Source organism: Gastrolobium bilobum, unplaced genomic scaffold (assembly GCF_033153095.1).
Source record: "Gastrolobium bilobum isolate Gb01-03AN ecotype WA unplaced genomic scaffold, APGP_CSIRO_Gbil_v1 utg1846, whole genome shotgun sequence".
NCBI lineage: Eukaryota > Viridiplantae > Streptophyta > Magnoliopsida > Fabales > Fabaceae > Gastrolobium > Gastrolobium bilobum.
In genome coordinates, this window is record NW_026897931.1 from 34127 (window position 1) to 61481 (window position 27355).

Genomic DNA, 27355 nt, shown 5'->3' on the forward strand with positions numbered 1-27355 from the left:
ATTAATTTCTTTATATGGTGTTATAAATAATATGATTCAGTGATCATTTGTTCGATACAAGATCGACAAAATAGGTTCGGCCTGCTGACAAGCCGACCAGCTACACTAGACAAATGAGGTGAGACAGACCAATTTTTATAACCCGCCAACTTGCCTAATTTTATTTTTTTTTATAATGCAAAACCGCTTTGAAAAGGGCCAACCCAACCCATTTTCAAAAGAGGGTGGTGCAAGTTGGCTCGGCATTAACGGCAAGATGTCAACTTTGTCACTTCGACTCACTGCTTAATTATATTTATAAATATAATTTAATATTAAAGAATTTTTTAGCACAAATAGACCGGTGTGATGCATCATCTATCATTCAATTTTAGTGTACTGTTATGTGTTGGAGTGTGTTAAAGAAATACAAAACAATTAATATAATTTTATCCGACAACTTAAATTTTTTAATTTGGTGATGTTGATCCTCCAATATTTCATAACACAAGATTCAACAATCATAATAAAAGTCCAATAGTAAAGGCCAAAAAATAATTGAAGTTCTTAAATTAAATTAATGATCACACACCAACAGTTGTCTTACAAGTCGTCATAATTTCCGTGTACAAATTCTCATTTGCTATGTATAAGACTAGGAGAGCTAAGAGAGTTAACAGAGTTTATCAGAGAAATGGAGAAGAAAAGCATAGCCAACAAAGTGCACTGTTTGGTCTTAGCATATCCAGGTCAAGGCCACATTAACCCCATGCTTCAGTTCTCAAAGCTTTTACAACATGAAGGGGTGAGGGTAACACTGGTCACCGTCCGTTCCTACAGCATGAACATGCAGAACATACCAGCTTCCATTGCATTTGAAACCATTTCTGATGGTTTTGACAATGGTGGGGTTGCAGAAGCAGGGGGCTACAAGGCCTATTTGGAACGTTTTTGGCAAGTAGGGCCAGAGACTCTTGCTGAACTTCTAGAGAAACTTGATAGATCAAGTGATCATGTTGATTGTGTTATTTATAATTCATTCATGCCTTGGGCTCTAGAAGTTGCAAGGAGATTTGGTATAATTGGTGCTGTTTTCCTCACTCAAAATTTGGCTGTCAATAGTATATACTACCATTTCCACCTTGGAAAGCTCCATGCTCCCCTTACTGAGCAAGAGATTTCTCTTCCTGCACTGCCCCAACTTACACTTAAGGACATGCCATCTTTCTTCTTTAACTATGTAGAAGATCCATCTTTTCTTGAACTCTTAGTGGGTCAGTTTTCTAACATTGACAAAGCTGATTGGCTCTTGTGCAATTCCTTTTACGAGCTGGAAAAAGAGGTATGCAGCTGAAATCTTGTAACACTAATTTTCATGAACCAAACCAACTCTCCCATTTTCACCGAAAACTTTATGTTAAAATTCAATTTCATTTTTGTTTTTATCCTTCAATAAATATTTTCAGCATGCAATAGTTGTTTACTCGAAATTGCTTATAGGTTGCTGATTGGTCAATGAAGATTTGGTCGAAACTTAGGACCATAGGACCATCCATACCATCCATGTTTTTAGACAAGAGAATTAAAGATGATGAAGAATATGGTGTTGCACAATTCAAGAGTGAAGAATGCATGGAATGGTTAGATGACAAGCCAAAAGGGTCTGTTGTTTATGTTTCTTTTGGGAGTTTAGCAGTGTTCAATGAGGAGCAAACAGAGGAACTAGCTTGTGGTTTGAGAGATAGTGGAAATTACTTCTTGTGGGTGGTTAGAGCCTCTGAAGAGACTAAGCTCCCCAGAGGTTTTGAAAAGAAGTCAGAGAAGGGCTTGGTAGTGACATGGTGCTCACAACTAAAAGTTCTAGCCCATGAAGCTGTAGGGTGTTTTGTAACACATTGTGGTTGGAACTCTACATTAGAAGCTTTGAGCTTAGGAGTTCCAATGGTTACAATGCCATATTGGTCAGACCAGAGTACCAATGCTAAGCATATTGTTGATGTTTGGAAAACGGGAATCAGAGCTTCAGTTGATGAGAAACAAATTGTGAGACGAGAAGCATTGAAGCATTGTATAAGGCATATAATGGAGAGCGAGGGAGGCAAAGAAGTGAAGAACCATGCCATGCAATGGAAGACTTTGGCTGCAGGAGTTTTTGGTAAGAACGGAAGTTCTCATAAAAACATTGCAGAATTTGTGAATAGCTTGTTTCATTTGACAAATACAAGCAAATCACAAATTACTACTTGATCAACTTATTGTTGGGGGTTCAATAAATTTGAAGAAAAAAAGTTATAACTGTAAAAGTTACATGTTGATGTTTAAATAATTGTAACTTTAGAATGTTTGTAACTTGTTTTGTGTTACATTTTGATGTTTAAATAATTGTAACTTTACAAAGTTTGTAACTTGTTTGGTGTAAACGCTATGATGAGAAATTATGAATGTGGATGACATTCTAATTTCTAAGTTCTTCTTTGGAATGGTTGCTCTGTTTTTTGTTCTGTGCATGATATAAAGAAAAATAAAAAAGTTAAACTGTATGTCACATCATTATATGTAATTAGGGTAATTATGGACAAACGTTTCTTTTCTATAAGAATATTCAAATATTTATGTAAATGTGGAACTCTAGTCAAGAGTTACCGTTGTACATCATCAGCAATCTATTCTGTAGGTCACCCTTACATTTGTGAAAATGCATGCCAACCTTCAACGACATATATAGTGTTGGCTTGAAATAACGTACAAACGAACAAAAATTGTTGACATAACTAGAATGCGGGAACAAATTTTTTTGTATATATAGGGGCAAAAGAGTAACTTACATGTTTTTTTAAATTACAACAATTTATATGACAAAAAAAAAATATAATACTTACAACTAAAGACTTGTATAAATTTTGAAAGGAGACGATCACTAACTATGCATGTAATGAAAAAATAAAAAATAATGTTCAAATCTAAAGAGTGGTATAAAGTATAAACTTGAACGGGATAATCGCCCCTCCTTCTCTCCACCATTATAACTAGTTTCAAAATTAACTCAGATATATGTACTAAAAAAAAAATTAACTCAGATATTAAAAAAAAAAAAGTTGATAATTTTTGTCACGATGAACTCCGGCTCATGACTAATACATTACAAAGGTTGAAAGGTGCATCAACTATTAGCTAACCTAAGTCACCCAAGTCTCTAAACTATGAATTAAGTATCACTTAACCACTACCAACATATATCCAACATACAAAAAGGCTATGGAAGAATCTATCAAAATTTCGGTAGGATTTTCTTATAATTTGGTCAATTTTGCAAAATACAATGCTTATGAAAATATTTTAGTCAAAGGGAAAACAAAAATTGAAACCACAAATTTAAAAATTATTTTTTGGAAAACTAAAAGTTTTAAAAGATTAAAAATAACGGTTGTGAAATTTAGAAACATTATGCATGTCAAGAATACTTGACTAGCAATCTTTTCCTAACAATACTGCTAAAAACTTAAAATCTTTTTACTATATTCGTACAAAGAAAAATAAACAAAAAACACAACAGTACTCAAGAATCAACACAACAAAAGGTTCAATCAATAATAGAAACACAACATCTTTACTTTCGAAATATGATCACATCTATGGTGTTCTCCTCAACATTATTCAAATAAATTTAACAATTTCTCCTTCCTTCAAATCGTGCACGTGAAACTACCCCAACCCTTTCCTTCAAAGACATTATGTTTTTAATGTCAAATATAGTTCAAAAAATAATTAATATAATTAAAAATATAGTGTTAATTAATAAAATATTAAAAGTTAGTAAAATGTCAACAACTAGATAAGATCATAATCATTTTTGTTGTTTGAGGTTGTTTTATACTAGGAATAACAAATTACTAACCTGATGAGGATGAGAAAACAGTTGGTATCGGCTGAATATCAAGGAAAAATAGGAAAATAAATAATTATAAAACACGCTCGCTCTGTTTCGCGCTTCAGCGAGCAAGTTAGCGAGAAGCATAATCAAACTCGCTCTGATGCTGGCTTCAGCGATCAAGTGAGCGAGGAAAGGAAAATTGCTCGTTGAGCAGCTCGCTTCAGCGAGCTAGCCCAGAAATAAAGGCCCAGTTTTAAGCCTTCAAATAGAACGCGAAGAAGGCTGTGAAGAGGGAATTATTCGGAAGAGGATGTAGAGGAGCGCATTCAGAAGGCAGAAGAGCGAAGGAACGAGCTTCACCGTGAAGACTGAGTTTTATTTTCATTTATGAATTTTAGTTTCTTTTCATCTATTGTTCTTGTTTTCCTGACTATGTCAAGCTAATTTTCTTTAAGTAGTTAGGACGAGACGGAACTAATGAGTTCTTGAACGCTGCTTGCCTTTCTTATAATTTATATTCATGATTTAAAGTTATGCAATCAATCTGTTTCTTATTGATTAGCTTTATTTATGAACTGACCACTCGTAGATAAACATACGAGTCGTGCATGACAATAGAGATGTTGGTGTATCGATTTCCATTGGTTGATTGCAGGAATTTGTATGATCTAGGGATAGACTTACGAATTCTATAACTGAATGTTCTTGTGTTAATGCTTACTTTATGAAAAAGTACTAAGGGAGGCTTTTGAGTGGAGTAAAGAATTGGATTACTAAGGGATTAAGATTTAATCGAATATAGAAAGAACTGTTAATAACTGTATCTTGAATTTGATTACAAGAATAGGCAGACTAGTTTGGAAAACATTGGGGAAGTTGAGTCCTAGCTACGTTTTTTATAAAAACTTAAAACCAATTTTCTAGCATTATTATTTCTGAATTTAATTTCTTAAATATTGAAAACTAAAAATAAGTTTAAAAATTCTGTTTTAATTTAATTAAAATATTCTCAAACCAATCTTTCACAATCGATCCAACTTTAATTAAATAGATAAATTAGTAATTAGTCATCGGTCCTCGTGGGATCGACAATTTTTCTTATCACTTTAATACTGATATGACCGATGCACTTGTCGAAGTCGCAACAAACACATACATGAATAGTCTAAGAAAAAATTAAAAATTTTATTAGTAAATTGGAAAAAAATAAATCAAATATATCAACATTAGACAAAGGGATTTATTACTCTTATGTTGCATAAAATATAATCTATCTCCTACACAAACAAACTCAAAATGGGTCCCACTTTACTTTTTCTCTCTCTTCCCCTAAAAATGGACCCCACTTGCACCAATGAGTGTGTAGGAGATAATACATATCTTCTACAACATAAGAAAACTATTACCGTTAGACAAATCTAAACAACTCCAAAAGCCATCAGACCTTCACAGGATCAATTTTATTTTTTATTTTTTTTGGGGTTTCCCACAGGAGAAATTTTCTATTATATATACAATTCGACTGGCAACTGTCGCAAATCTCGATATAAAAGTCAATTTAAATAATTAATATTTTAAACAATTAAAATGGAATATGAATAGATGTACTGAATGATAATAGTCGAATCAATTATTTAATACCATAAGAGTCTGTGATTATAAAAATGGGATAGAATTCGTTTACAATTTTTTTTGCAAATTACATTAAGTACAACCGGTCATACACTGCATGATTAAAGTATGACCGGTCGTACTTAGTGTAATTTGTAAGAGTTTGTAAACAAAAAAGTTTGTAAATATAATCTGCCCTTATAAAAATTAGTGTAAGATTTAATTTTTGAATTGAATTAATTTCTTTATATGGTATTACAGCTGATATGACTTAGTGATCATTAGTTCGATATAAGGCTGGCAAAATAGGTTTGGTCCGACGGGTCGACTCACTTCGACCGCCAAACGGGGGAGGCGGGCCGATTTTTACAACCGGCCTAACCCACCAACTTGCCTAACCTTTTTTTTATAATGTAAAACAGCTTTGGCTGGGGTGGGCCTACCCATCCCGCTCTCCGAATAGGACAAGACCGACTGAGATTTTTAACCCACTTTCAAAAGCATGCGGAACAAGTTGACTCGTTTTTTGACAGATTGATGGTGGGACGCTCGACTTTGTCACTTCGACTCACCGTCCTATTCTATTTATAAAAATAATTAAATATTATAGATAAATATTATAGAATTTTTTAGCACAAATAAGCTAGCCTAATGCATCATTCACCCATCAATATCAATGGAGTGTTATATGTGAGGGCGTAATAAAAAAATATAAAACAATTATTATAACCTTATTCAATAAATTAAATTTTTGGGTTAAAAAATTCTTTAATAAACTTTTAATTTCTGTAATGGTGATGTTGACCCTCCAGTATTTCCTAACACAATATACAACAATCATAATAAAAGGCCAAAAAATAATTGAAGTTCTTACATTAATGATCACACGCCACTAGTTGTCTTACAAGTCGTCATAATTTCCGTGTCAAATTCTCATTTGCTATGTATAAGACAAAGAGAGTTAACAAAGAGTTTATCAGAGAAATGGAGAGGAAAAGCATAGCCAACAAAGTGCACTGTTTGGTCTTAGCATATCCAGCTCAAGGTCACATTAATCCCATGCTTCAGTTCTCAAAGCTTTTACATCATGAAGGGGTGAGAGTAACACTGGTCACCACCCTTTTCTACAGCAAGAACTTGCACAAACTGCCAGATTCCATTGCACTTGAGACCATATCCGATGGTTTTGACAATGGTAGGATTGGAGAAGCAGAAAGCTTAAGGGTCTATTTGAAACGCTTTTGGCAAGTAGGGCCACACACTCTTGTGGAGCTTCTTGAGAAACTTGCTAGGTCAAACTGCCCTGTTAACTGTCTTATATATGATGCATTCATGCCTTGGGCTCTAGAAGTTGCAAGGAGATTTGGTATAATTGGTGCTGTTTTCCTCACTCAAAATTTGGCTGTCAATAGTATATACTACCATTTCCACCTTGGAAAGCTCCATGCTCCCCTTACTGAGCAAGAGATTTCTCTTCCTGCACTGCCCCAACTTACACTTAAGGACATGCCATCTTTCTTCTTTAACTATGTAGAAGATCCATCTTTTCTTGAACTCTTAGTGGGTCAGTTTTCTAACATTGACAAAGCTGATTGGCTCTTGTGCAATTCCTTTTACGAGCTGGAAAAAGAGGTATGCAGCTGAAATCTTGTAACACTAATTTTCATGAACCAAACCAACTCTCCCATTTTCACAAGAAAATTTTATGTTAAAATTCAATTTTATTTTGTTTTTATTCTTCAATAAATATTTTCAGTATGCAATAGTTGTTTACTCGAAATTACTAATAGGTTGCTGATTGGTCAATGAAGATTTGGTCGAAACTTAGGACCATAGGACCATCCATACCATCCATGTTTTTAGACAAGAGAATTAAAGATGATGAAGATTATGGTGTTGCACAATTCAAGAGTGAAGAATGCATGGAATGGTTAGATGACAAGCCAAAAAGGTCTGTTGTTTATGTTTCTTTTGGGAGTTTAGCAGTGCTCGATGAGGAGCAAACAAAAGAACTAGCATGTGGTTTGAGAGACGGTGGAAATTACTTCTTGTGGGTGGTTAGAGCCTCGGAAGAGACTAAGCTCCCCGAAGGTTTTGAAAAGAAGTCAGAGAAGGGCTTGGTAGTGACATGGTGCTCCCAACTAAAAGTTTTAGCACATGAGGCTGTAGGGTGCTTTGTAACACATTGTGGTTGGAACTCTACATTGGAAGCTCTGAGCTTAGGAGTTCCAATTGTTGCAATGCCACAATGGTCAGACCAAGCGACCAATGCTAAGCATATTGTAAATGTTTGGAAAATAGGAATCAGAGCTTCAGTTGATGAGAAACAAATTGTGAGAAGAGAAGCATTGAAACATTGTATAAAGGATATAATGGAGAGCGAGGGAGGCAAAGAAGTGAAGAATCATGTCATGCAATGGAAGGCTTTGGCTGCAGGAGTTTTTGGTAAGGACGGAAGTTCTCAAAAAAACATTGCAGAATTTGTGAATAGCTTGTTTCATTTAACGAGAAGCAGCCCTGAATCACAAATTAATACTTGATCAACTTATTGTTTACAAATTGTTTGGGGTTCAATAAATTTGAAAAAGAGAGAGTTATAACTCTAAAAGTTACATAAAGATGTTTAAATAACTGTAACTTTAGAATGTTTGTAACTTGTTTGGTGTTACATTTTGATGTTTAAATAATTGTAACTTTGGAATGTTTGTAACTTGTTTGGTGTAAACACTATGATAAGAAATTATGAATGTGGATGACATTCTAAGTTCTTCTTTGGAATGGTTGCTCTGTTTTTGTTCTGTACATGATATAAAGAAATAAAAAGAAAAAGAAAAAGATAAATCGTACGTCACATCATTATATGTAATTAGGGTAATTATTTTTATGGAATTGAAATGACAATAGAAAATCCATACAAACTAGGGTTGGCAAAAATGAGCCAATCAGTCGGGTTGGCTCGTAATTCGTCAAAAATAAGTCAGGTTGGGTTGACAAAATTAAGTCAATCCGTCAGGTTGCCTCGTAACCCGTAAAAAATGAGTCGGGTTGAGTTGACAAAAATAAGCTACTAACCCGAGCCAACTTGAAAAAAAATGAGCTAATTTTCCGGTTGAGTTTTTTTGTTATAAAAAAATACAAAATATAATATACAAAAATGGACAAAACCCACATACCTTGTCATCGTCTTTTTCTTCTCTAAACCTAAGTTCCTAATCTTCTGCTGCCATTTTTATATTGTTAGACTGTGCTGGCTCTGTTTGGTTCAAATATCTTACCCACTTGGTAACAAGTGGTTCTTATTGTTTCTCGATGTTGGTGCAAATTTATTGTGAAAAAAATTCGAAACTAGAACATTTTGCTTTTACTTCTCATTATGTAACTTTCTATTTTGCTTTTTTTATAAACTATTTTGTAAGACAATTGTATTGTTTAAGCTGATGGAAGTCGCATAGCTAGTGGATTAATATTACAGGTTCATTTATATTGGCTGAAAACGAGCTAACCCGCGAGCCATTTTTGTGCCAACCTACAAGCCAATTTTTGATCCAATCCGTGAGCCATTTTTTTGAGTCAACCCATAAGTCATATTTTTTAGCCAACTCGCGAGCCAACCCTAACCCGACTCGGATCGGGTTTTCTGGCTCTTTCTTTTTTCGAGTCAACCCTAACCCACTCATTTTTTTCGGATTGCATGTGGGTTGGGTCGGGTTGAGCCGGGTTGGCCCGTTTTGCCAACCCTATACAAAACTGCGGTCATTTGAAGTAATAGTCGAAAATTCTTTAAAATAAGAATAAGAAAATAAAAAATCTAAAAAGCGTTGTTATTTTTCAATCCTAAAAAATAAAAGAGAAAAATATTTGTCATTTTAAAGAATGGTCATTTTAATTAAAACTAATAATTTTTTTTTAAAATTTAAATAAATAAAAAGCACTCATTTTCTCCGCTCATGATTTTCATTGTATATCTCTTTTTCTTAGTTAAAAAGACACAATTTTATATCCTTTAAAAGGATAAACATCAAATCCAAAAATAAATTATGAAAATCAAGTTTTCAAAACAATCAAATAAACAATATTCTACTTTGTTTTTTTTTTTTTTTGCTTATCTTTGCCTTACGAATCTCCAATACCTTATATCAGAATCTCAACTACCTTTATCATTTCTTTCTCCTATTGAGATTCAGATTATGATCTAATGGTGGTGAAGAGTGATAGGTAAAAAGGTAGGCAGAGAAAATGTAAGTAGAATAACTTATCTCAACAATAGATAACCAAACAAATTTTATTTTATGTTTTAGTTTATGAAGAAAAAAAAAGCTGTTTTCTTATCAAAGGCATTGGTTCATTATAACTGTTAAATGAATCTTCAATGAAAACCTAAAATTTTATTGAGAAAGCACACTGAAAAATATGATACACTAGATGGAGCATGCGTAAACTGGGGAATAAAATACAACATAAAACAATAAAGAAAGGCTACAAGCAAGAAATAAAGCCAAGTACAAGCATAAATGCAAAGGAAAGCTCGTAAACTATGACGCACCACGCTTCATTTTACAATGTTCCAATAAACAACACCAAATATAACAACATTAGACAAATCTAAACAACTCCAAAAGCCAACAAACTTTCACATGCAGGAGCACTTTTCTATTATGCAATTCGACTGACAACTGTCGCAAATCTCGATATATAAAAGTCATTTTAAATAATTAATTTTTTAAACAATTAAAATGAAATATGAGTAGGTGTACTGAATGATAAAATAAGAAGCATTGAAACAAATTGTGAGACAAGAAGCATTGAAACATTGTATAAAGGATATAATGGAGAGTGAGGGAGGTAAAGAAGTGAAGAGCCATGCCATGCAATGGAAGACTTTGGCTGCAGGAGCTGTTGGTGAGGGTGGAAGTTCTCATAAAAACATTACAGAATTTGTGAATAGCTTGTTTCATTTAAAAGAACACTTGTAATTTATTGTTGACAAATTGTTTGGGGTGCAATAAATTTTGAAAAAAGAAGTTATAACTGTAAAAGTTTCAAGAGTTTTTATGAAAAATGCATACATTTTAATGTCAAAATAATTTTAACTTTTAGAGTGTTTGTAACTTTTTTTCTTTAGAAACTTTTGTATCTTTTCTTCAAATTTCTTGTATCTTCATTAAAAAAGAGTAGGAACTTTCTTCAAAATTGTTGTAAAAAGACACATGGTGTGTCATTTCTGGAAATAACATTCAAAACAACAAAACACTGTATTGAGACCTAAACATTCAAAACACTTGGTAGTTTTGACCCTGAAATGGCTAGATTTGATGAAAATTACATCCCAACGGCCATATACATTCAAAAAATTAAAGAAGGATTGAACAAGAATCATCAAGGATTTGCAAGTTTAATCATCCTAATGTGTATATCTACTCAAAGGAGTCTTGCACAAAATTTGTAGCTCAGCTGGAGTATTTAAATATCTTTTTTGTTTGGTGTAAACGCTAAGGTAAGAAGTTTTAAATGTGAATGCCATTCTAAGTTCTTCTTTGGAATGATTGCTCTGCTTTTGCTCTGTAAATGATATAAAGAAATATAAATAAAGATAAAAATGTTAAACTGTATGTCTCACCACTATATGTAATTAGGGTAATTATTTTTATGGATTTGAAATGACAGTAGAAAATCCATAAGAAACTGTGGTGATTTGAAGTAATAGTAGAAAATTCATTAAAATAAGAATAAGAAAATAAAAGCATATAAAATATGTTGTTATTTTTATATTCTAAAAATAAATTATGAAGAACAAGTTTTTAAAACAATCAAATAAACAATAGATAATCAAACAAATTTTATTTTATGTTTTAGTTTATGAAGAAAAAAAAGTTGTTTTCTAAACAAAGGCATTGGTTCATTATAACTGTTAAACGAACCTTCTATGAAAAGCTAAAATTTTATTGAGAAAGCAACTGAAAAATATGATACATTAGTTGGAGCAAGCATAAACTGGGGAATAAAATACAACATAAAACAATAAAGAAAGGCCACAAGCAAGAAATAAAGCCAAGTACAAGCAGAAATGCATACGAAAGCTAGTAAACTATGACGCACCACACTTCATTTTACAATGTTCCAATAATTTGTTTAGCAAGAAATAAGGCCATGTACACGCATCATTGCAATGGAGCACCACAGTGAACAATAAATAAGAACTTCTTGGTTTATCAAGAAATAATTTGTGATTCATGTTGGTAGTAAATTGAACAAGCTGTTCAAAAATTCTGCAATGTTTTTTTGAGAACTTCCATCCTTACCAAAAACTCCTCCAACCAAAGTCTTCCATTGCATGGCATTTGTTTTCAACTCTTTGCCTCTCTCACTCTCCATTATTTCCCTTATGCAATGCTTCAATTCTTCTCCTCTCACAATCTTTTTCTCCTCAAACGCAGCTCTGATTCCAGTTTTCCAGACATCCACAATTTGCTTAGCATTGGTACTCTGATCTGACCAATGTGGTATTGCAACCATTGGCACTCCTAAGCTCAAAGCTTCCAATGTAGAGTTCCAACCACAATGTGTTACAAAACATCCTACAGCCTCATGGTCTAGAACTTTTAGTTGTGAGCACCATGTCACTACCAAGCCTTTCTCATACTTCTTTTCAAAATCTTTGGGGAGTTTAGTCTCTTCAGAGGCTCTCACCACCCACAAGAAATAACGTCCACTATCTCTTAAACCACAAGCTAGTTCCTCCGTTTGTTCTGCATTGAGTACTGCCATTGACCCGAAAGAAACATAAACAACAGACCCTTTTGGCTTGTCATCTAACCATTTCAAGGACTCTTCACTCTTGAATTGAGCAATACCATAATCTTCATCATCTTTAAGTCGCTTGTCCAAAAACATAGATGGTATGGACGGTCCTATGGTCCTAAATTTGGACCATATCTTCATTGTCCAATCAGCTACCTACAAGCAATTTGTAGTAACCAACCTTTACATGTCAAAAAAATACTTATTTGGGAAATAGAAAAATAACATAAGATCAAATGATGGAGTTATGTGGGTGTGTGTGTGAGTCTAATAGTGTTATATGACTTGAGCTGCTAACCTCCTTTTCCATCTCGTAGAATGAATTGCAAAGGATCCAATCAGCTTTGTCGATATTGGAGAACTGAGCCGCTACCAAATCAAGAAAAAGTGGATTATCTTCATCTGTAGAGAGCAAGAAAGAAGGCAAGTCCCCAAGTTGAAGTTTAGGCAACGCAGGAAGGTTAATCTCATTTTCTGTGGGGGGAACTCGAAGCATTCCTTGTTGAACATGGTAGTATATACTATTGACAGACATATTTTGAGTGAGGAATGCAGCTCCAACTATCCCAAATCTCTTGGCAACCTCTAGAGTCCAAGGAAAGAATGAATCATAAATAAGGCAATCAACATGATCACTTGATCTATCAAGTTTCTGTAGAAGTTCGGCAAGAGTCTCTGGCCCTACTTGCCAAAAACGTTCCAAATAGGCCTTGTAGCCCCCTGCTTCTGCAATCCCACCATTGTCAAAACCATCAGAAATGGTTTCACATGCAATGGAAGCAGGTATGTTCTGCATGTTCATGCTGTAGGAACGGGTGGTGACCAGTGTTACTCTCACCCCTTCATGTTGTAAAATCTTTGAGAATTGAAGCATGGGATTAATGTGGCCTTGAGCTGGATATGCTAAGGCTAGACAATGCACTCTTCTAGCTATGCTTTTCTTCTCCATTTTTTTTTGAAAAACCTCTATGTTTCTTACTCTCTGGGGTGGGGGAAGAGGGATGAACTTATATACACTTCAGAAATAATGGAGAACATTACAATTGAATTTGTGTGTCTTTTAACGTTATTACTTTTATTAATGTTTGTTGTAACTTGTGAGTATGATCTACTTCACTATTTGAAGGTCAACATTACAATTGGATGAAAAGATGCGTGCACAGACATTGAGTTTCATGACTACGCCGTTTTGTTTGTCAATAATATGATTTTAATACTATTTTCATTGCACAATTCTTAAAATTTATATACTAACGAATGGGTTAAAAGTTTGTCTTTTAAATATGCAACTTTATTTACTTTTAATAATTTATAACTATGTATTAAAAATATATAGTACTTTTTTCACTTTCTCGTCAGTAAACAATGTCTCAAGAAAGAGAATAAAGTATAACTTTAATATTAATTATAACTATGAGGAAGGTTATATTTAGAACGTGTTTTTGTTTACAATCTTTTACAACTATATTCTTAACTGTTGATTTTCATCAATCAACGGTTATCATTTATTGTAAATTAATAATTAATTAATAAATTTAATTTATGAAAATAATAACTGTTGATTGGCGCAAATCAACAGTTAAGATTATGGTCGTAAAAGGTTGTAAATAAAAATAGATTGTAAGTATAACCTTTCTTTATAACTATATATGTATTACCTTTAATACATAATTATAAATTGCTAAAAGTACATAAATTATATATTTTAAAAGAATAAATCATTTTCCCATTAATAAAAAGGCTTTAATGTTTCTACAGTGAATATAGATAAGTTAGCTATATTCGCTCTCAAAACGACATCGTTTTGGGTTAATAAAATTAAAAAATTATAATAAAAAACTATTATAATTCCAAAATAAATTTTAATTATAAAAAATCCTTGATTTCCGCCTCAAAACGATATCGTTTTGAACTTAATGCAGATAAATTATCTACATTGACCGTAAAAAAAGCGAACCATAATAAAAATGGTACGTTACTCTTATAGCTTTTTATTCTTATAATCTATATGGCCTCTTTGTTATCATCAAATCAAAATCAAATTAACGATTTTTATTCATTGTCATCATATAACTGTTGATTTGCTTTTGATCTAACTATAAAAAAAATAGTTGAAAGAAATTGTTAGGAAAAAACTTATAAACGTAACCTCCTCTTAACAAAAAATTATTTATTTAAAGAAAATACTACCCTCATTTTACTTGATATAATTTCTCATATTTTCGCACCTTTTTCTTTTTTTCTTAAATGGTTGCCCTATCTAATTTCTCTTTATAGCTTGAGTGAACTATTTAAAGAAGTATGTTCTTTACTTCTTATATAACTAACATCAAAATTGTAAACCCATAATCCAAATGTCAAACAGCATGTATGAATGTGATAAATTGAAAACATTATTAACTATTAAAAAACTGTTATAATATAATATTAATATTAAGGAGTTAATATTAAATTTTTTGACAAACAACATACTTATAAAAAAAATCATCGTACCAAACAAGAGAAGTAAAGAACTATTGAAACACAACAACAACAATGGTTTAAAATGTTAATAGAAACACAACAGCAACCGTGGTTTAAAATATTATAATATAATATTAATATTAAAGAGCACATGAGTCATGCAATCAAAATATAATATTAAAAAATTGACGAACGGAAGACAGCATACTTGAAAAAAAATACCCTCAAAAGAAGCTGTTTGGTTGAAGGAATCTGAACAGAATGATAGATAAATCACAAATGAGAAAGGAAGAAAGCAGCGTTTGGTGTGTTGGGTTTTCTCACTTAGCTAGGTAACTGTGATTGAAGGCATTCCTATTTCCCTATGTATATGTACTGATTTAGCCAGCCATAGAAACCCATTTGCAAGGTGGTATTGTGGAATACCTCCACATTTGCTCCCTGACTGTACACAAAAAAAGACCAGCGTGCCCCTTGTTCCAGCTAAAGTACTTGCAGTGTCCCAAAAGTTCAAGTTCCAAAATACGGTGTTGAAGTACAGAGTCCAATCCTTCTTCACCCCTTCTTGACCCAAACTCAGCCATCTACTGGGATCAATTTTAGGCAATGAAATCAAAGACAGCAACACAAAAGGTAAAAGGGAAATAATCCCCCCAACTATAGCTAAACCAGAATAATTAAGAAAAGATAGCACAGAAGTGGATATGAATATGGACACATAATGAGATAAACCAGAAGACAATGTTGGATTTACCAATTTGAGGGAACCCCAAAAGGGACCAAAGGGTTCATTAGCCCATATAACAAAGCCACCATTGCAGGTGTAAGATACCGATCAGAGGATATTAAATTCGGATATTACAAGCAGGTGTGAAGAATTGGTGTATATATGCAGGTGTGCAAATAAGTTTGTCTTCTTTTTTCCTCACATTCCCTTTTGATGGCTCTTTTTTATAGTGTGCCGGCCAATCAAAAGTAAGGAAGCCTTTGAGAAAGGTTAGTTATAAAGTCAGGGTTAATTTTGTAAACTCGCACGCATTTTCCCATCTATATGTTACTTACAGCCAAACATAGACTTTACAAAAGTTACTTAAGTTTCCCTGTAAAAATTTTTCCAACCAAACAACTTTTTCTTACATTTTCCTACCAATCTCATTTCCCACCCATTTCCCTATACATAACATTTCCCTATCATTCATAATATTTCTACTCAACCAAACGCTCCCTAAAGAAACAATAACCTAATAAAAAAAAGCCCTTCGATTAAAATAGAGAAAAATTCGCCAACTCAGAAGAGGTAGCAAGGCATAAAACAGGTCGCAAGGCAGAGAAAAACCTTAAATGCAGTCGTAAGAGTTCTGAAATTGGGTCATGGGTCATGCAATCGGGTTGTTGATATTTTGGCTTTTTTCTGACTTAAAAAGCGAAGTGAAATCTACGATTCCAGCGATGCTACGAGTTAGTCGTCGATTCCACCGTTCCTACCAGATTTACGATTTCTGTTGCGAGTTGGATCGCTTGGCTTCCAAAGATTACCTTGCATTGCATTTTTAATTCTATTGATTACGTTATTATTTAATTGAATTTAATATAAATATTTATAATATCTAATATTTTTTTACAAAATTGATGAATATTATAAATTTAACTTTATTATTTTGTTAAATTATTGAATATTAAATATAATATATACTATATAAATTAAAAATATTATTTAAAATCAAAACGTGTTTATATATATTAAAATCTAATAATTTTCAAAATGAACATCTCGAATATTATGTCGTGTGTCGTGTTTTGAGTCAATGTCCGTGTACCGTAGGATTAATGCTTTAATAATCCTTCTAATTATGTTTAAGGGTCTGAAACATGGCTTCATAGTGACGTAAACGACACGTCCTGGTTACACTTGAAGTCTTTAGTCAAATTTATTATAATTTAACCAGGGGCGGAGTTTACTGTTTATTGATAACTTTTATATATATATCTTTTATATATATATATATATATATATATATATATATATATATATATCTCTAAAGTTGCTATACGTACAATCAGTTTTGTTAAATTCGGACCGGGCATCAATTCGATCGGAGTACTAAGTCACTGGTTGGACCGTTGAGTCACCGGTCGAACGTTTGACCCGATTATATATATGTATATATATGTATATAAATAGGAAGAATCAGTATCTGGGTGCACATTGAGAAACTTTAATTATTCCCGCTCACTGGACGCATATGTAAAGATTTCAAAAAAAATCCCAAATCTTGAAAAATGAACATAGTAGCTCTTCTACCTAATCGGTGTATGCATATGTAAAGATTTTCTTTTGTTTGGATGGTGTAGCAACATATAACCCAAGCTAATACCATCAATATCAGCAAACTTTACGGACTGATTTCGTAAACAGTTTTATTTTTTTCACTTATTGTGTGATTTTTCATTTTTGTAAAATTTTATTTTGTTTTTATTTTTCTTACTCTGATCCGAACCGGTTCACAAAACCCAGAGGGTCAACGGGACCCGGTAAAAACTCGACGAGTCGTGCGGATCATCGGGGGTTGATTACTTGTCCGGTCCAAAAGCTGACCCAAATCGGTCACCCAACTGGGTTACCGGAATCCGGGTTGACCCGGCCGGGTCGGGTTTAATAACATTGCGTACAACAATGGTTGTGATTTCCCACATTAAATGTTTTAACCTATATATTTAAAAAAATTGTCACTGATATGAAAAAATTATTTCTACAACAAGCACTTTAGATAACATTATTTACGACCACCCTTTTTAACTAAGTCTGACTAGTAAGACATAATTCTAACAATAAAATTTTTCTTTATTTCTCTCTCCTCAGACATTGTCAACTGACGTGGCGGAGAGAGAAAATACAATATTTATACCTTACTCGTCAAACTTAGTTAAAAAAGGATAGCTGTAAATAATGTTATCTATGTGACTGTAGAAATATATATATATATATATATATATATATATATATATATATATATATATATATATATAGACACGAAGATTCAATTAGTAATTTCATGCATTTATAATGTGTAATTTGTAAAATTAGTGTGATTAAAATCGGACCGACCCGGTAACCGGTAAACCGGTTATATAACCGGTCTGGTTGAATCAACGGACCGGCCATGCATCAGAACCGGTGCGACCCGGCCAATTTTCATAAAAATCGGTGACCCGATCGATTAACTGATGACCCGGCCCGGTCCCAAAAAAAACAATTCCAAATTTTTTTTTTCAAAAAAAATCATAATGGACATATTTGAATACTTTTTTGCTTGTTGACTTACATAAGTTATGTACCTACAACACTAATATTATCTCAATTATGTACTATGTAGAAAATTTTGAATTAATTTATAGTTAGAGGTGTCATTTTCTGAACCTAAAGCCCCGTATCACGATCATTATATTTTTGTTTGATATTTATTGGATAATAATATTTGATTTATTATGTTTATATTAAAATATTTGAAATTTTTATTATTTTTTTAGATATTTGAGTATGTTTATAATTTTTTAATATAAATTATAAAATTGCATATAATTACCGGGTCATGTGGTTGAACCAGTGACCCAGTACCTCGACCAGGTCAATGACTGGGCCGATTTTAATAACATTGTGTAAAATATAAATTGAATAATGGAAAGTGTGTCTCATTTTAAAGGATGTAAAGTTGTGTCATTTTAAGTGAGAGAAAGAGATAGATAAAGAAGGAAAGAGAGAGTGGATGAAAAAAATAAAAGTATGAGTCTCACCTCTTTGTGAGAGTGAAATGATATAAATGTTGTCATTTAAAAGGACAAACACTTTTCCCATTGAATAAATCTATTATTGAATCATGTAATGTTATCTTAATGAGCACGGACGACGGACGCTAAATTTTGAATAAATCAAACATTCATATACATATAATCTTATGATCAACATATAATTATATTTTATAAAACATTTAACATTAAAATAAAATTGTGCAATAAATTATTGGAAAAATATTCATTATTTTAAATGACATGACTTTGTGTCATTTTATATGAAACGATGTCGCTTTGGTGTATATTTCCTATTCTCTCTCCTCAATAAAATTAAGAAGACAGAGCAAGTAGATGAAATAGAATGTAAATTATATCAATTATGCATCAAAACGATGTTGTTTCATCTAAAATGATAAAAAATCGTGTCATTTAAAATGACAAAAAATCGTGTCATTTAAAATGAGAAACAATTTTTTAATAAATTATTAACTAGATTTTAGATTGGGAAAAACGTTTGTCATTTTAAATGACAAACATTTTTTTCAATTTAAAATCTAGTTAATATTGTGTCATTTTCGATGAAACAACATTATTTTGGTGCATAATTAATGATATTTTATTTCTCTCTCCTCCATAAAATTAAGAAGAGAGAGAAAGTGGAGGAGAGAGAGTGTAAAAAATCATGAATTAGACATTAAAATTACATTGTTTCATCTAAAATGTCACAAAGTTGTGTCATTTAAAATGGCAAACATTTTTTCCTTTAAATTTTATAAAATCTATATGAGAAAAGTGTATTGTAGCTAACCATGTACATTGTAAATGAGACTATATGACAAAATGTTTGCATGGATGAACTTTTTAAAAAAAGAATTTTATATACCTTGCTTATTTTAGAAAGATATAGTACATGAGAAGCACATTTAGCTAAATATATTATTTGGATGTTAAAATTAAAAATACTTTTCATCTATAAAGTTACTAAAATTGACATGTGAAAACAAATCATGGGAGCGAATTTGGTTGTGATGGAGGCGATAGTGATGGCAATGGTGGTATATGTAACATCTCATTCTAGAACCAGTTTGTTATCATACATTATGGTATTAAGCGCAATTACAGTCAAAGTAATTGATTGAAATTACGAATCAACTTTTTTTCTTTTTTGTTTATTACCATAAATGAATTCTGTATTCAATTCTATCAAATATTTTGACTATAATCCTTACATCATTCAGAAGCGTTAATCTTTATTTTTTACAATCTCTTAATAGATAATACCATAACACAGAAGGTGTACAATATACTCTAAGTCACTCACCATGTAGCCTCTATAGCCTAACATGGTGTAAAACACCCACTGCCATTTTATCATTTCTGAAGAGCCCATACATATTCTGAAACTGGGATTGCTAACCCTCACCATAAATTACCATATTTAACTATGTTAAACTACATGTCTAGAGTTTTCTAACGGCATATTATAAGTCTCGATTAGATCCGTATAACTCAAGATATGTTTGTCGCGAGCCAACTACTTTAAACTGAATTTTTGGAAATAGGGCAGCGACATCAAATCAAAACCGTTTTACAGCCCAGAAAATTCTGAAATTTGAATAATAAAAACTAGACTTATGGGACTTTAATTTGATATATAATATGCCCTGATTGGTTAAGGCACGAAGGAGTTATAAAATTCGCAAGGTAACTACTTTGAACCGAACTTCCGGAATTGATGCCACAACTTCCAAATGGAACTGGGATCAAATACCTTAGCTAATGGCTCTAAGAATTCACAGGGTTGTAGCTCTAAGTGTTAGCTTAACACAAGTCCTAAACTTACTTAATTTGGAGCTCTATACCTCAAGTTATGGTCATTTTACTACACTTGTTCGTTGTCTCGCCCAGATATCTAGATATTCATCTGGGACATATCCAGATATTGGTCATGAAATATCATGATATCTCATCACAATGGCCAAAGTACACTGTCTAGCTTCGATTTAGGGTCTAAAGGCCAACCCTTTGTCATATAGACTCACCAACTTAAACCTAATTGACATTTTATCATCTCTCATGCAATATAATAGCCATTTCAAGGCTTTAATCTATGATCCATCCATGGGCCCATTAAATTCATCTTCTAAACATACTTGTCATCATATCCATATTCCCTCAAGTGTTAACCTCATGCATTATGCCTCATGGCTTGTATTCCTCAAATTTCATTACTAATGTCTCAAGTTACATCATTAACTTATACATACACAACTTTTCATCATTAACAATTTATTATCTAATATTTACTTGGTTAAATCCTAATGTCTTAGTTCTTTAATCCTTTAATCTAATTGGAATCATAATGTCTTAGAAACTCCTTTAAGATTAAGCCTTAAGCATGCTGAATTATAAGTTTGCAATTCCTACAAGTCTATGTCTAGATCATGCAAGAATTGATATTTACCCCTATCAGAATTAAAATCCTAATATATCTATTGTGAACCCTAACCCTCAAATCCCTATATGAGTAATCAAGTCATACAAGAATGCATAAAATTATTCCAAGGTAAAACATAAACAATTTGAGACAACTTATTAAAGAAACAATTTAAACCAAACAGGGATTCACGTTGGATCTATAACCCTAACTATAAAAGAAACTTAGATATAGCCGACTTAAATAAAACAAAGAAAAAAGAAGAAGTAGAAGAAGTCATGAAGAAGAAGAAGAAGAAGAAGAAGAAGAAAAGAAATCAATGTTGCCCAATTCTTCAAGTCTTCTCTTTCTGAAATTCTCCAATTTCCAGCAAAAGCTCTTCTCTTTCTGAATGTGCCAGCCTCTTTCCGTTTCAAAGAGTTATCTTTTTATAGTGATGAAATCATATCTTTTAATTTTCTATAATATCTTCAATGGAATCTTCACTAGAATCTCCAATCATATCTTTAATCAAATTTTTAAAATCTCCCAATTTTACATTTAAATGAAAACTTTCCTTAAAAATATTCAAGAGGATATTCAATAAAATTTTCAATCAATTATATGATTCAGAAATCCCAAAACAACACTTGAGCTCTCCAATTTATTTTTTTATTGAGCTAAAATTACTGCAAAATATAAGAATTTTTATGAGAATATTACTGAGCATAAAATAACACTTTAATTACAATTCTCATATCTTTTAATTATTTGTAAATCAATTTCATGCTCATATTAACAGTTAATACATAATAAATTGGAGATACATCACAAATGTTCGAAAAATGGGAATCAGAGCTTCAGTTGATGAGAAACAAATTGTGAGACAAGAAGCATTGAACACTGTACAAGGGATACAATGGAGAGTGAGGGAGGCAAAGAAGTGAAGAGCCATACCAAGCAATAGAAGATTTTGTGTTAAGAACCTTGAGGTCATCACCCCAAAAGCTAGCTCAAAGGGTGGAGTGCTCAAGGCCTTATAAACCTCACATTAGTTGTCATACAATCAATGTAGGACTATATTTCTCAACACGTCCCCTCACACGAGAGCCCACTGGACTTGAAGGGTGGACAACATACAAGCCCACCTACATCTGGAAATTCCATTAGACAGTGAGATTTCGGACGTTCTGATATCATGTTAAGAACCTTGAGGTCACCACCCCAAAAGCTAGCTCAAAGGGTGGAAGTGCTCAAGGCCTTATAAACCTCACATTAGTTGCCCATACAACCAATGTGAGACTATATTTCTCGCTGCAAGAGCTGCTGGTGAGGGGTGGAAGTTCTCATAAAAATATTACAGAATTTGTGAATAGCTTGTTTCATTTACCAGCAACAAGAACTGAATCACAAATTACTACTTGATAAACCAAACACTTGTTATTTATTGTTTACAATTTGTTTGGGGTTTAATAAATTTGTAAAAAAGAAAGTTATAACTCTAAAAGTTATAAAACTTTTTTATGAAAATGCATACATTTTGATGTCTAAATAATTGTAAATCTAGAGTGTTTGTAACTTGTTTGGTGTAAACACTAAATAATTATGAATATGGATGGACATTCTCAGTGGCGGAGCCACGTTGAGACCAACCGGTGCTTTGGCACGGGTTTGGTTTTGATCACGCTCCTACAGAACTATTGTCCATGTAATCTGGAAGGGGAAAATGAGAGAAATTCACTCTTGGCACTGGCTTGGATATTTGTCACCCTGTTGGTGCCTTGATGGTTCGGTGGCGATGGGGGATCTCGCCAGCAGATTTGAGGTTGGAGAAGAAGAAGGATTTGATGGAGGATAGATGTGCTGCGCGACCACAAGCCTCTTTGACTCTTTCTCCGACTTCAAAAACTGTAAGCCGCCTTGGATAATGCATAAATCCTACGAACACTTGTCCCTCTTATCACTTTTGTTTTTAGAGTTACTAGTGTATTATCGTATCGAGAATTTGTTTGAGGTGGTATTGCACATACGCGGTTTGGTTTGTTTATCTGTTGTGTCTTCGTTTCAGGGTTTTCTGTATTGGGTGCCATGCCATGAAGGTCTTGTGGTTGCAGGTAAGAATTTGAATAGAGAATATATAAATCATAGGTTTAAAAATAATTTTTCTCTTACATTATTTTTTTGCACTTTTATTCTAGGGGCAGGTTATATTTACAAACTTTTTTATTTACAAACTCTTACAAACTACACTAAGTAGGACTGGTCCTACATTAATCACACATTAATGTAGGACCAGTCCTACTTAGTGTAATTGCAAAAAAAAAATTGTAAACGGATCGTGTCCTTTTATTCTATATCTATCTTTACTTAAAAAAATAAAAATTCGCTAAGTACGAAATAAAGATATAAAAATGTAAAATATAAGAATAACATTGTTAAAAGTATAATATCTTATATTAAAAATGAATGTGAACAATATGTGAAATACGTCAAATTAGATGCTGAAAAGGATAACGAGTCAGTACATAATGATTCTTTCTTTTGGGGTTAGCCATGAGCTACACCACAGATAGATAGCCGGCCACCATTTCCTTTCCCGCCTTCTTCCTCTCCTCTCATCATTTCCTAAAATTTTGTCTGGCTCCGCCACCGGATTTTTAAGTTCTTTTTTTGGAATGGCTGCTCTGCTTTTGCTCTGTACATGATATAAAAAAATATAAATAAAGATAAAAATGTTAAACTATATCTCACACCATTACATGTAATTAGGGTAAGTATTTTTATGAATTTGAAATGATAGTGGAAAATCCATAAAAAATTGCAGCGATTTGAAGAAATAGTAGAAAATTAATTAAAATAAAAATAAGAAAATAAAAACATCTATAGGATTTACTTTTCTTATTTTATATGATGAAAGTTTTGCATCCTGCATTCATAAATTCGTATGGGTCCCATGGCTTAAAAAAAAGAAAGAATAATCAATGGTTGTGCGTGAAATTTTTTTCTTCTCCACCAACCTTATACTTACATTTACCAAAAATAAATTATGATGAACAAGTTTTCAAAACCATCAAATAAACAATAGATAACCAAACAAGTTTTATTTTAGGTTGGGGTTCGTTTTTCTGCAGTTACTGCAGATAAGTTATCTGCAGTAAGCTCAATATGACATCGTTTTGGGACAGAAATCATGATATTTCTGTAATTTTAATTTATTTTAAGGTTATAATAGTCTTTATATTTATAATTTTTTAAGATTTCAATACCAAAACGACGCATTTTGGGAATAAATGCAGATAACTTATCTGCATTAACTGCAAAAACATTTTTTCCTTTTATGTTTTAGTTTATGAAGATTTTTTTTTTCAAAACAAAGGCATTGGTTCATTATAACCGTTCAATGAACCTTCAATGAAAAGCTAAACTTTTATTGAGAAAGCAACTGAAAAATATAATAGGATACAATAATTGGAGCAAGCATAAACTGAAAGATAAAATACAACATAAAACTCTGTTAAAAAAAATTACAACATAAAACAATAAAGGAAGGCCCACAAGCAAGAAATAAAGCCAAGGACAATCAGAAATGCGAAGGAAAGCAGGTAAATTATGACGCACCACGTGCCATTTTACAATGTTCCAATAATGTAACATGCATCATTGCAATGGAGCACCACAGTGAACCCCAACAATTAGTCATCAAGAAATAATTTGTGGTTCATTGCATGTTGGTAGTAAATGGAACAAGCTATTCACAAATTCCTCAACGTTTTTTTGAGAACTTCCATCCTTACCAACAGCTCCTGCAGCCAAAGTCTTCCATTGCATGGCATTGCTCTTTAATTCTTTGCCTCTCTCACTCTCCATTATTTCGCTTATACAATGCTTCAATACTTCTTGTCTCACAATCCTTTTCTCATCTACTGAAGCTCTGATTCCAGTTTTCCAGACATCCACAATTTGTTTTGCATTGGTGCTCTGATCTGACCAATTTGGCATTGTAACCATTGGAACTCCTAAGCTCAAAGCTTCCAATGTAGAGTTCCAGCCACAATGTGTTACAAAGCACCCTACAGCCTCATGAGCTAAAACTTTCAGTTGTGAGCACCAAGTCACTATCAAGCCCTTCTCAGACTTCTTTTCAAAATCTTTGGGGAGTTTAGTCTCTTCAGAGGCTCTCACCACCCATAAGAAATAACTTCCACTATCTCTCAAACCAAAGGCTAATTCCTCTATTTGCTCCTCATCGAGTTCTGCCATGGACCCGAAAGAAACATAAACAACAGACCATTTTGGCTTGTCATCTAACCATTTCATGCATTCTTCACTCTTGAATTGCGCAACACCATAATCTTGGTCATCTTTAAGTCGCTTGTCCAAAAACATAGATGGTATGGATGGTCCTATGGTCCTAAATTTGGACCAAATCTTCATTGTCCAATCAGCTACCTACAAGCAATTTTGCGTCAAAAAATATTATTGAAAAAAAAAACATAAGAAAATATGAAGGAGTTATGCGGGTGGGTGTGTGAGCCTAATGGTGTGTTACAAGGGCAAAAAAAAAATGTAGATATGGGTTTTTTAATAAATATTTACGATAACAAAATTATTTTAAATGTAAATACAAATTTATAGTACTCAAACACGCTCCACAGAAGGCGTGACCGGTTGAAAAGAGACACTTCCCACATGTGGCGTGTTTCATGAGAGAGACACTCCCCACAAGGGGTGTGACTCACAAGGTGCTGACACGTGACACAAAAAATCAACAGTTTGACCGTAAAACTTTGAAAGTATATAACTTTTGGCTCAGGTTAGGTAATTTTTTTTATTCAACACCACTTTTCGAGATCTACACAATGAGATCTTATTAAAGGGGATTTGGTGAATTTTTTTTCAAAATTTTGGATATTTTATGGTTAAACTTCGGAAGACCGTTACTTTGATATCGGGTGCATGAATCAAGCCTTTTTTTTTTATTCCACATAACATTTTGAGACAAACGTGTTGGCAAGTCCCAAAGGGGACTTGGTCGCATTTTTTTTCTTCAAAAAATGCTTCCTTGTGCTTCGTTTTGTATATTTTATATCTGTTAGTGTGAACGAAGTTATTTAAATTGAAGTTTCGTTTCGCATAAATATAATTTCAATTTGACACAATGGTTCCATAATCATAAGGATCTTTACTAGGAATGTTTTTAATCATGACAATAGTTTTCTCTTTATTATTCTAGGTTTAAACGTTCTTATAGTATTATTATTGTAAATTCGAACTTTTTTGTGAGAGACTAAATATGTCAAATGAGATGTCATTACGTAGATCTCAAAAAAATTGTGTGGAATAAATTTTTTTTACCTAAGTCGGACACCTGAGTCAAAAGTTATAGATTTTCAAAGTTTTACAGTCAAACCGTTGATTTTTTGTGCAACGTGTCAGCACCCGGTGAGTCACGCCCCTTGTGAGGAGTGTCTCTCTCATCAAACATACCCCCATGTGAGGAGTGTCTCTCTTCAACCGGTTACGTCCTCTGTGGGACTTGTTTGAGTACTATACATTTATATTTTCATTTAAAATGATTATGTTTTTGTAAATATTTATTAAAAAAAATAATATTTAATTTTTTTTTTCCCTGTTGCAAGACTTAGCTATTTACCTCTTTTTCCATCTCGTAGAATGCATTGCAGAGGATCCAATCAGCTTTGTCAATGTTGGAGAATTGGCCCACTGCATAATCAAACAAAGCTCGATTATCTTCATCTGTAAAAAGGAAGAAAGAAGGCAAGTCCCCAAGTTGAAGTTTAGGCAATGCAGGAAGGTTAATCTCATTTTCTGTGAGGGGAACTCGAAGCATTCCTTGTTGAACATGGTAGTATATACTATTGACAGACAAATTTTGAGTGAGGAAAACAGCACCAATTATACCAAATCTCCGTGCAACTTCTAGAGCCCAAGGCATGAATGAATTATAAATAACACAATCAACATGATCACTTGATCTATCAAGTTTCTCTAGAAGTTCAGCAAGAGTCTCTGGCCCTACTTGCCAAAAACGTTCCAAATAGGCCTTGTAGCACCCTGCTTCTGCAAACCCACCATTGTCAAAACCATCAGAGATGGTTTCAAGTGCAATTGAAGAAGGTATGTTCTGCATGTTCTTGCAGAAGGAACTGGCGGTGACCAGTGTTACTCTCACCCCTTCATGTTGCAAAATCTTTGAGAACTGAAGCATGGGATTAATGTGGCCTTGAGCTGGATATGCTAAGACCAAACAGTGCACTCTTCTAGCTACGTTTTTCTTCTCCATTTCTTTGATAAACTCTCTCTTAACTCTCTTAGTCTTATACATAGCAAATGTACACGGAAATTTTTACGACTTGTTAGACAACTGTTGACGTGTGATCATTTATTAAAGGACCTAAATCATTTGA

General features: G+C 32.9%; 3 protein-coding genes and 1 pseudogene across 3 annotated transcripts; 2 read left to right on the forward strand and 2 right to left on the reverse strand.

The window, feature by feature from the left end:
• The first annotated feature begins 673 nt into the window (after positions 1-673).
• On the forward strand, positions 674-2226 carry LOC133311519 (UDP-glycosyltransferase 74G1-like). Its single transcript, XM_061512576.1, has 2 exons — positions 674-1321; positions 1480-2226. Exons 1-2 carry the CDS (start codon positions 674-676, stop codon positions 2224-2226), a joined length of 1395 nt encoding a protein of 464 aa, XP_061368560.1.
• Positions 2227-6445: 4219 nt separating this feature from the next.
• On the forward strand, positions 6446-8001 carry LOC133311526 (mogroside IE synthase-like). The gene is made up of 2 exons (XM_061512581.1): positions 6446-7093; positions 7252-8001. The coding sequence occupies exons 1-2, from the start codon at positions 6446-6448 to the stop codon at positions 7999-8001; spliced, it is 1398 nt and encodes a 465-aa protein (XP_061368565.1).
• Positions 8002-11822: 3821 nt separating this feature from the next.
• LOC133311524 (UDP-glycosyltransferase 74G1-like) lies at positions 11823-13208 on the reverse strand (annotated as a pseudogene).
• Positions 13209-24626: 11418 nt separating this feature from the next.
• On the reverse strand, positions 24627-27231 carry LOC133311537 (UDP-glycosyltransferase 74G1-like). The gene is made up of 2 exons (XM_061512589.1): positions 26581-27231; positions 24627-25376 (listed from the first exon to the last, which is right to left on the reverse strand). Exons 1-2 carry the CDS (start codon positions 27229-27231, stop codon positions 24627-24629), a joined length of 1401 nt encoding a protein of 466 aa, XP_061368573.1.
• Positions 27232-27355: the final 124 nt, after the last annotated feature.